General features: G+C 44.7%; 2 protein-coding genes across 2 annotated transcripts; one reads left to right on the plus strand and one right to left on the minus strand.

Moving 5' to 3' along the window:
* On the plus strand, positions 613 to 2,313 carry LOC8078429 (pathogenesis-related protein 5). Its single transcript, XM_002459495.2, has 2 exons — positions 613 to 1,858; positions 1,962 to 2,313. Exons 1-2 carry the CDS (start codon positions 1,128 to 1,130, stop codon positions 2,104 to 2,106), a joined length of 876 nt encoding a protein of 291 aa, XP_002459540.1. The 5' UTR covers positions 613 to 1,127; the 3' UTR covers positions 2,107 to 2,313.
* On the minus strand, positions 5,565 to 9,938 carry LOC8069093 (probable LRR receptor-like serine/threonine-protein kinase At3g47570). Its single transcript, XM_002461631.2, has 2 exons — positions 6,898 to 9,938; positions 5,565 to 6,077 (listed from the first exon to the last, which is right to left on the minus strand). Exons 1-2 carry the CDS (start codon positions 9,767 to 9,769, stop codon positions 5,710 to 5,712), a joined length of 3,240 nt encoding a protein of 1,079 aa, XP_002461676.2. The 5' UTR covers positions 9,770 to 9,938; the 3' UTR covers positions 5,565 to 5,709.

A 10,225-nucleotide genomic window follows, 5' to 3' on the forward strand; every position in this document is an offset into this window, starting at 1 on the left:
AGCAGGAAGGGGCGCCAGTAGAGATCAACTATGGGGAGCAGCGTCGGAACTCCTAGCTACGGCGATGGAGATATAAGTAGCCAGACCAAAAAAATTCCAGACCAAAAAAGCAGCAAAAAAGTCACCTCTTTATTATTAGGTAGGTATATATATATAGATTTCAGTAAAATCTTTAAAAAAATCATAGTAAATTTATAAAATAGAAAATATAATTTTGTTAGATTCCACATGAATACGTTTATACACTGAACATATAATATAATATGGTTTATTAGAAAGTTTTTTCTACGAAGGTATTTTTTTTCTTTTTTATTTATTTTGGCTAAATCTTTGAAAACCATAATAAATTACAGAAAAATCATAATTATGGAAAACCTATTTTTGTTAGACTCCACATGAGCATATATACACTATAGCAAAACCATCATTTATTATAATAAAATCGTCTTCAAAACTGCTCCAAGGAGGCAAAACTGGAGGAGAAAAGGTAGACTTTTTCTATAATAATAATAATAATAAAAACTTAAAATGCTAACATGGGTAATATGAATTGGGCCTGTAATTAGGCTTTACCCATGAATAGGCTGCTGCTACATGGGTCATGATGGGCTATAATACATTTCATGAAGTACTACTACTAGTAGGCCTAATACTAATAGGATCCTTCTCATCAAAAGTGGGCCTAAGAAAGGGATTCTATGCCCCACTTGTCCGGGACACATGCATGTCCAGAAGAAAGAACGCGTGCCACTGCTGCCCGTACGTTGTCCTCTGCTAGAAATCTGACGAGGCATATGTAAAGTGTGGTAACAAGAATCCGAGGAAGGATGGTGCGAGGGAGATGGAATGAACAGGCAAGCAAAGCAAGGTGTTGCTTGGCTCCGGCCAACCAGCAACGGCGGCGATGCCCAACCTCCCCGTCCGTCTCACGTATTCCTTTCTCGCTTCGCCATGCTTCCTCACCGGCGGCGAGCTCTGGATGCTGCTGCTAGTTTTCAACTTCATAAACCCAGAGAACGCATGCACAAGCAGCAGCAAAAATCGTGACCTGCCATTAATTGGAGACCGACGACCTCTTCTGCTCGATCTCGCGGAGAGGACGACCGGCCGGCGGCAACGGCGGCAAGATGAACTCAAGATCAAGATGCGCTCCTCGCCTCGCCGTGCTCCTCTGCTTCGTCCTCTCCTCAACCACCGTCGAGTCAGCGGGAGTCTTCACCATCATCAACCAGTGCAAGACCACCATCTGGCCCGCCGCGACGCCGGGCGACAGCTTCGGCGGCGGCGGGTTCGCGCTCCGGCCGGGCCAATCCGCTGTATTCAAGGCTCCCGCCGGTGGCTGGTCAGGCCGGATCTGGGGCCGGACGGGGTGCGCCTTCGACGCGTCCGGTAACGGCTCCTGCGCCACTGGCTCCTGCGGGACGACGCTGAAATGCGGCACGTCGGGCGCCACCCCCGTCAGCCTCGCCGAGTTCACGCTCGCCGCCGACCGCGACTTCTACGACGTGAGCCTGGTGGACGGCTTCAACCTGCCCGTGACGGTGCGCCCCGTGAACGGGCGCGGCGGCAACTGCAGCGCCGCCGGGTGCGACGGCGACCTGCGCGAGACGTGCCCGTCGGAGCTCGCCGTGAAGGTGGGCGGCCAGACCGTGGCGTGCCGGAGCGCGTGCGACGTGTTCGACACCGATCAGTATTGCTGCCGGGGGAAGTTCGGCAGCCAGCCCACGTGCCCGCCGACGCCCTACTCCAAGAAGTTCAAGGACGCCTGCCCGACGGCGTACAGCTACGCCTACGACGACGCCAGCAGCCTCTTCACCTGCTCCGGCGCCGACTACATCATCACCTTCTGCGCCAGCAGGTAGCTAACACCATCGCCATCGCCATTTTTATTCTGCATGCTCCTCTGGATTTTTCGTGTGGTGATGACAAGGAAGTTCCATGGTTGATCTGAATGTTTGCAGGAAGCAACAAGCGTGCTCGTACCACAACAATCAGCTGGTTTGCAGTGGTGCCAGCAGCCGGCGGCCATGGCCGATCACGTCCAAGATCCTGCTGCTTCTAGTACTGCCGCAACTCATCTTTTCGGCGCTGCAGTTTGCAGTCTGACCATCCAACAAGAGCAACCAACCTGCCTGATATATATTTTCCTCAATTGTTTTCTTGTAAATTACACTAACTATTGGTTATCATAATATATGGCCCTATTCGTTTTTTAGCTTATCTGTCGAATTTGCCAGTCATTCAACAGTGTTTTTCTTTCTGCCCCACACGTGTTCTGTAAATTATTATAATCTCTTCAGACACCATAGTGATTGTGGTAAATTAGGCTTGTAAGTACTACTTGCTCCATAAGTCATTCCAAAAATCTCGTAGAGTCAAAGTATTTTCAAATTTGACCAAAATTAGAGAGAAATATTAAGATTTGTAACATAAAGTGAAAGTGAGTATACTATAAAAAATATAATTAAGAAAGAATCTAATGATACATAGTTGGTATCATAATAATTATTATTTTATCATATAAATTTAGTTAAACTTAGGATAGTTTGACTCACCAAGATTCTTAGAATAACTTATAATTTAGGATGGAGGGAATACTACCTAGGCTAGTCTCAAAGCAGAGGCTGCGGCTCCAGCAAGCATGGGAAAGGGAATGCGCCGCCGTGGCTCATCCACTCGTGTGTGTGTGTGTGGCAGAGCTTGCCACGCAGAGGCATTGCGGCGACGATCGAGCTAAGGCTCTGACCTGCCCTCCAAACGCATGCAGGTGATGGAAGATGTTGTGCATATGCTTTGGCTAGGATCGATGGAGGAGTTGTGAGGAGAAGCTCATCATGCTCTACTCCGACGACGATGACATTAGTGAACAGCCGGAGGTTGAATACGACAAACGGTGTGTTACGACAAATAATTAGTGAAGCGCCGAAGGTTGAATAAAATAATGAGTGCGACGTCTTTTGACAAACAACCACAAGTTTGCGGTGTCTTTTGGCAAATTCTCGATCTAGCGATGTGAACTGACCAAATACACAATTCTCCGGTGTCCTACGATAGGTAGGCCAATCCATGCATGTGGATTTGCCGCACAGCACGAGGTAAAAACTGTGTAGCGCGCCCAAAATTTGGCTTCAACATCAATGCATTGAAAGAGGATTCATGCCGCACAGCAAATCCGACACTAATACAGGATTTTCCTTGCGCAGCCTTTGGCAATGGGCTTCAAGGCGAGCGGCTTTTGGTTGCCAATCTCACTTATTCGAGCCTGGGCAGCTCGGCCTAATTAATCGAGGCGGGCTTTCTAATTGTAATCGTCTTGATAAATTATTGACCGAGATGGCCATTATAATTCAACCACCTCGGTAAATTAGACCCAGACCCCCGCACGCGCGCGCGCACACACACACACGCACGCGCACACACACCAGACTTTAGGGTTTCCAAGTTGTGCTAATCTCTCTCGTGTCCCAACTTCAGGTGCGCCTGACGCCTCTCTCTTTCGTGTCAGTCTCCCTCTCTCTCCTTCTATCGCTCCTGACTCCCCCCTCACTCTGGCAATGTGGAGTCCAACCATCCCGACGCCCTCCCTTCGTGGGGCCCCCTTTTGGTGGCACATGCGGGGCCCAATCAGCTGGTGGCCTCGCACAAGCGGTGCGCGGTGGTAGATAAGGCGGATTGGGTCGCAACAGCAGAGGGATTGGTCGCGTCGCGGTGGTGCTCCTCTCTCTCCTAGTGGCGGTGCGGTGGCTGGGGGCGCAACTACGAGCTGACACTAGATCCAGCAGCATGTGGCCTAATCCAGCGACGTGCACGTGGGCTAGAGGCCAGATCCAATGGCAGGCGGATAGATCCCGGTGATTTAGCGAGAACACGTCACCGGTGAGCGACGATGCGTAGATGAACTCGACAGGCCCATGGATGGGCTCGCCGGGCTTGTCCATGGATTTTTCTTCTTTTTTTATTAACCAAGGCAAGCATCCAACCCCTCAGAAAATATTTCATTTACCATGACCTTTTCGCCGAGGTGGTTGGCTTGCCCTTCTCGGTTAATCGATTTTGCCCGCCTCTGTTAAGTTTTGTGTAGTAGTGTGAGAAAGCAGTGGCCATTTGACGGAAAAAAGTTCAGCAACAACAATCTAGGGCCACAGCCTAAGTAAGATCAGAAGGGGAGCATGGGCCGACGACTTGGTGGATGTGTCCGCCTGAGTTGACAGGTTGTCCACAAGTGTAAGAGAGCTGCGCGGCACGGTGGCGGTGTGGTTGCGTAGAATTTCCTTGGTCTCTAGTTTGGCTCGGCCCACAACAAAGGAGCTCACGAGCCAAAAAATCATTTAAGGCCTTGTTTGAATACACATGTATTTATTTCAATTCACGTGTGTTAAAATAGAATTAAACTAAGTTCATTCCAATCCACTAACACATATAGATTGAAGTGGATACACATGTAGTATCTTAACAAGGCCTAACATGGGAAGTAAGGGAAAACCTTTTTATTTTTGGAAATTGAGAACCCCAAACTGAATCGATTTCTAAGAAGTTAAAAACAAACTAGTCTAACAAACCGAAAAAACATGCAACAGAATGAGTGCAGAAAATATTCAAATATCGACCATGAGATTTATTAATTTAGTTTGCAAAACAATATTTTCCCTTAAACAACCATTCCAGGCTAATTACTAACGGTTGGCCAAGAACTTAGAAAGTGTGTTTGAGGTGCTCTAGTTGTTTTTAAACAACTTACTACAAACTTAAAAAGTGTGTTTGAAATGCTCGCTCGTGGAAGCCAATCTATGGTGCAACGTTAGGGCAAAATATCTTTAAGCAAAGTTAGTTTTTCACGCCCAGGAAATTGCTGGAGATACTGACCCTGTTTAATAGAGCTCTAGCTCTAGAAAATCCTGAATCTGGACATGAAGGTATGTCAAGTGTATTTACATGGTTCATCCTACTTAATTATATTTTAGATTAAATTAGATATTTAAATCAATTTTAGATCTCGGAGTCGGAGCTGTGTCAAGCGAGCAAGTTCACCTCCTCATCAAATTAGGACCAAATGCGGATGAGTTCAAAACGTCCTTATTAAGGATTGACTCAAAAGCAAATGCAAACCTTTTCATTTTAAAACTGAGCGGGAGTCCCGGGCAAGTGAATTGCAACAAAACCTATATATATCTAGGACTTGTGATATAATGATCTATTGTAGACTGATTACAATTGTTATTAGTTTCTGCAACTTGTTGCAGGAGGAACAATTAAGGCCTTTGTTTGCTGATCAATCAACAAAACGCTGGCATCGGCACCCACGGTGTAAGAGACGTGCCAGGTTCCAGACTTGCAGAGTTGCAGTACCTACGCAAATAGATGAAAAGTGTAATGGCGTCGTGACATTTAATACTAGCATGATTCCAACTAACCCATTACCTTTTGGGATCATCAACATTTTTTAACTAATGATAATTCCTATCAGCCTATATATGACATAAGACAACACAGCACAATTGATAAAAAATCTTGTACAGTTCACTCCCAAAATAAATAAATATGTTTTTTTTTACATAAGAGAAGGGTTTGCTTCCTGGATAGATATATTAATAAAAGGATATATTATAACAAGGAAAAGAACCAAATTGATACATTACACACTTCAACAATACGTTTAGAGAAACATGATAGTATAAGGTCGTAGTGGTGATTAATATGAACACCACTTAATTATTGAGTAGAAATATATTTATCTCTGATAGCATGCATCTCTGCAGCAGCATCGTTCATTGACAATCGCTCTGTGGGCAATTGCTTTGAACAAATGACACCAAGCTGAATGACGGCCGATAAACATTCCCAGGTTCTTGTTATATGAGTTGTATCATTGCTACGGTTTACTCCATCATGTAGCCACATGTTGGAATCTGCTATCTCCATGACATTTTCAGGAAGAGCTGCCTTGGCATAATAATGCAAGCTTGTCCCATCTCTAAACATATCATCTGTCGGGCACTTCCCTGTGAACATCTCGATCAAAGTGATGCCAAGACTAAACACATCTCCAGAAGTTGACACTGCAAGTCCTTCTCCATATTCTGCAGTGGAAGGAAATCCGAGGATACATAAGTATATATGTATAAAACTCAAAGACTACTTGATGTGTATCTTACTACTAGTAATTGGATAATCCTATTGGAGCATCCACACTAGTTCTCACAAGGCTAGACATAACTAAAAATAATTCCAAATTTTGTTCACAAAAATAAAAGGCATCGGCCATCAATTCGGTATATTATAGTTATCAATGGCGACGATATGTTGATATATTGTGCTTTCTAAAAAATTCTGCAATTATAAAAACATTCTTAAATGGCCTTCTCTAGCTATCTTGTATATTTAAATGACCAACATATGACGTTGCGAAAACTAACTTAAAATAACCCCTCATCTCCGTCTAAGTTATCCGTAATGACATAATGAAAATTACCCACTTGTACTGTTATATTAACATTTTAAAGTAATCCCGAGTCTGAATCTAATAGCATGCATATGTTGTTTTTTCCTTAAAAAACTATCTGAAAAGTAATTGTATATATTTTCCAAGTTATCCACTTATGGTATCAATGCATGATGTGCGTCACTATGCAGATGACGGGTACATGTTTGAGAGAAGCATTGAATATGCCAGTTTCCATGTCCAATGAGTAACAGAAGCTAAGATTCAAACTAAAGGCAAACATATGAGCAAATGGAAAAGAGCAAAGATAAGCAATTTTGTTAAGCTCTAACACAATTGTCCATGAATTTCTGACATATTTTTTTTAACAAGTACTAACCCATGCAGCTGCACATATTGATTATTTAATAAGGATAGATGCTATAATTTGAAGCATGAACCAAACTAACTTGAGTTACCTGGAGCAATATATCCAATGGAACCTCTTATTCCTATGGTGCTACTGGAGTTCACAAGATGTTTGCTTGCTGCTTCATCTAGAACTCTAGCAATGCCAAAATCTCCAACACGAGCTCTCATGTCCTGATTGAGAAGGATGTTACTTGGCTTGAGATCGCAATGGATGATCGATGGCTGGCAACCGTTGTGAAGATAGTCCAAAGCATCCACAATGTCCACAGCGATATCCAACCTCTGTGACAAGCTGAGTGCTCCTTGTCCATTTTGGCCTTCTAAATTTGAGTGGATCCATCTATCTAAGCTGCCATTAGCCATGAACTCAAAGACTAGTGCTCTGAAGTCTTGACCCTGGTGGTTGATGCTAGAACAACATGTAATGATCTTTAGAAGGCATCGGTGCCTCACTCTTCTTAGTGCCTCACATTCAGCCTGGAAGCTTTTATAAGACCCTGATTGTTGGAGATTAAACACCTTAACGGCGACGACAATGGCTTGATTTTCTAGTGTGCCCTTGTATACTGTACCATATCTTCCCTTTCCAAGCACATTTGCTTCTGAGAATCCATCTGTTCCCTTCATTATATCATTGTATGGAACTACCGGAAGCTCTATCTCTGCAAATTGTGGTGGCAAACCTTTCTTCAGTACTGTCTTGGACTTTCTGTGGTGATATCCAGCCCAAACCAGAAAAAGTAAGAGGAGGAGACTTCCTACCGTTGGGATTGTTATTCTAAGATATTTGGGTATCCCTTTGTTATTCTTTCTTGCACTAAAGCTTGGGCATTTTGGTAGATGGAGTTGTGGTACTCCACCACATAACGCATTGTTACCAACAATTGATAGTCCAGTCAGATTTTTGAAAACTCCTCCTTTTGGTACTTCACCTTGCAAATTGTTGTAGGACAGATCTAGATGAAGTAGCGATGTTGAATTAGCTAAACTCTCTGGGATTGTTCCGGATAAATTGTTGTGGCCAAGATACAACTCCTGTAGGTTGGTAAGGGTAGCCAGGTTGCTAGGGATGCTTCCATTCAGTTTGTTGTCCATTAAATTAAGTACAGTCAAGCCTACCATGTTCTTGAACGTAACAGGTATGCTTCCTTGGAATGAATTGCCATGCATATAGAGGATTTCCATGACCTTGCAGTTGCCAATAGTATGAGGTATCTCACCTGACAATTTGTTTCCATATAGGATGAGTTGTTCAAGAAGTACCAGATTACCGACTTCTAACGGAAGTGGTCCCTCCAGCATGTTGTTGGACAGATCAAGAAACACTGAGATCGATGGCAGCTCCATAATTTCATTAGGAATCAAGCCAGTAAGGTTGTTATTGTATAGACTTAGGGCTAAAAGTTTGCTCAAGTTTCCAATGCTCGGTGGAATTGGCCCCTCCAAGTTGTTGTTGCGTGCATAAAGTTGAAGTAGGCTAGAAAGGTTTCCGATGGAGGATGGTAGATGTCCTGAGAGGTGGTTATAATAGAGTCCTAGCTGTTGCAGTCGTGTAAGCCGTCCAATGCTTTCAGGAATGACCCCAGTGAGTAAGTTGTTGCCAAAATCAAGCATCTCAAGACTTGCCAAATTTCCAATATCTGATGGGATGACACCAGATATGTTGTTGTGGGAAATCTTCAGCTGCTGGAGATTTGTAGACAGATTAACCAACGGACCTGGCAGTTTTCCTGCAAACCTGTTCCCTCCAAAGGACAGGTGGTGTAATCTGCTACAATTCGTCAAAGAACCAATAAATTCCCACTCTTCCTCGTTGTTTGCCTGTAATATGTTTTCAGACACCGAAAACACTTCAAGTTGTCGCAATCTGCCCAATTCAGCAGGAACAACTCCAGTAAAATTATTAGATTCCAAGGCAAGAAACTGGAGCATGGTGAGATTGGTTAGTGACAGTGGAAGAGCTCCAGTAAATTGGTTTTGTCCAATCACAAGCTTTTCGATGCTAGGAAGGCTTCTCCCCAGATCAGATGGTAGACGGCCACGGAGCTGGTTGCTAGCCACATAAAAGAGAGAAAGAGATGACAGGTTGAACAGGGAAGGAGGGAGCAGACCGGAGAGATTATTATCGGAGAGGTCAAGCAAACCGAGATACGGATTGTTCCCAATGACTGCAGGGATTGATCCCTCAAGAAAGTTGACTTGCAAGGACAACCCGGCCAGCCAGGAAAGATTGCCAAGAGACGACGGGATGGTTCCGGTAATGCTGCTGTTGTCCAGCGCAAGAAGCAAGAGCGCCGGCATGCTGCCAATTTCTGCTGGGATGCTTCCCTGCAGGCCTTTGTTGTCTTGGATGACAATCTCACGGAGGCTGATGCAGCGGCTGATGTTACTCGGGATGACACCAGTGAGCATGTTTTCAGTCAGGTAAAGGCGTTGGAGGCGCCTGAGGGAGCCGATGCTGGCTGGGATCTCGCCCTCAAGGCTGTTGTAGCTCAGGTTGAGCAAGCGTAGGAAACTGAGGTTACCGATAGCAGGGGAGATGGTGCCGGCGAGCCCCTGGGAACTGAGGTCCAGAGAGACCACCCTCCACCGGTGCCTCCTGCCGCAGGTGACGCCCTCCCAGCTGCAGTAGCTGGTGCTCTGGTTCCACGAGTCCAGCACGCCGGAGTGCCCGGAGATCTTGGCCTTGAAAGCCACAAGAGCTTCCTCGTCGTCAGGCCATGGGTCATGGCCTGACGGATACAAGGCTGCAGCTGCAGTGGTTGTCACCATGGTGGAGATCAGCAGGAGCAGCTGCAGCAGACGCCTGGTTGTTAAAGGTAAGAGCTGCATGGCCGGTGATGGCTTTCGGTTTATTGCGTGGCGGCCTGCATTGGCTGAGAGAGATAATTGCTGAAATGCGCAGATGGCCAAATGCATTGCCTCAGCTCAAGTTCCATGATTGCTTTTTTTTTTATGGAATGGAAAGTTCATCCACCGTAGTGCTAGTGCGCTCTGCCTAATCATTCTGTTAGCTGCCTTATCATGAGCCCATGGTCTTTAGAAAGCAGGATTTTGGCGGATTCAGGTTTTACTCAAGACTAGGGACTCTAATTAAGAAGTTAAGAATGTCGTACGATACACATGAACAGATGATGAGATGAGAAAAAAAGACAAAATATTCAGTGCAAACTACATCTTCGGTGTAATCTTGAAAACCCTTTGCAAAATCATATCCATGAGTTTTCAAAAAATTTGAAACTATGCACATTAATAGTGTATCTGTAGATGTGCATTGTCAAAAAATTTAAGATTCAAACTTGTTTTGAAAAAGTTCATACAAAAATGACAAATTTCATTTGCATATGCACTAAATGACGAATTTTGTCCTCCAGT

This window comes from Sorghum bicolor, chromosome 2, assembly GCF_000003195.3.
Source record: "Sorghum bicolor cultivar BTx623 chromosome 2, Sorghum_bicolor_NCBIv3, whole genome shotgun sequence".
NCBI classification, from domain to species: domain Eukaryota; kingdom Viridiplantae; phylum Streptophyta; class Magnoliopsida; order Poales; family Poaceae; genus Sorghum; species Sorghum bicolor.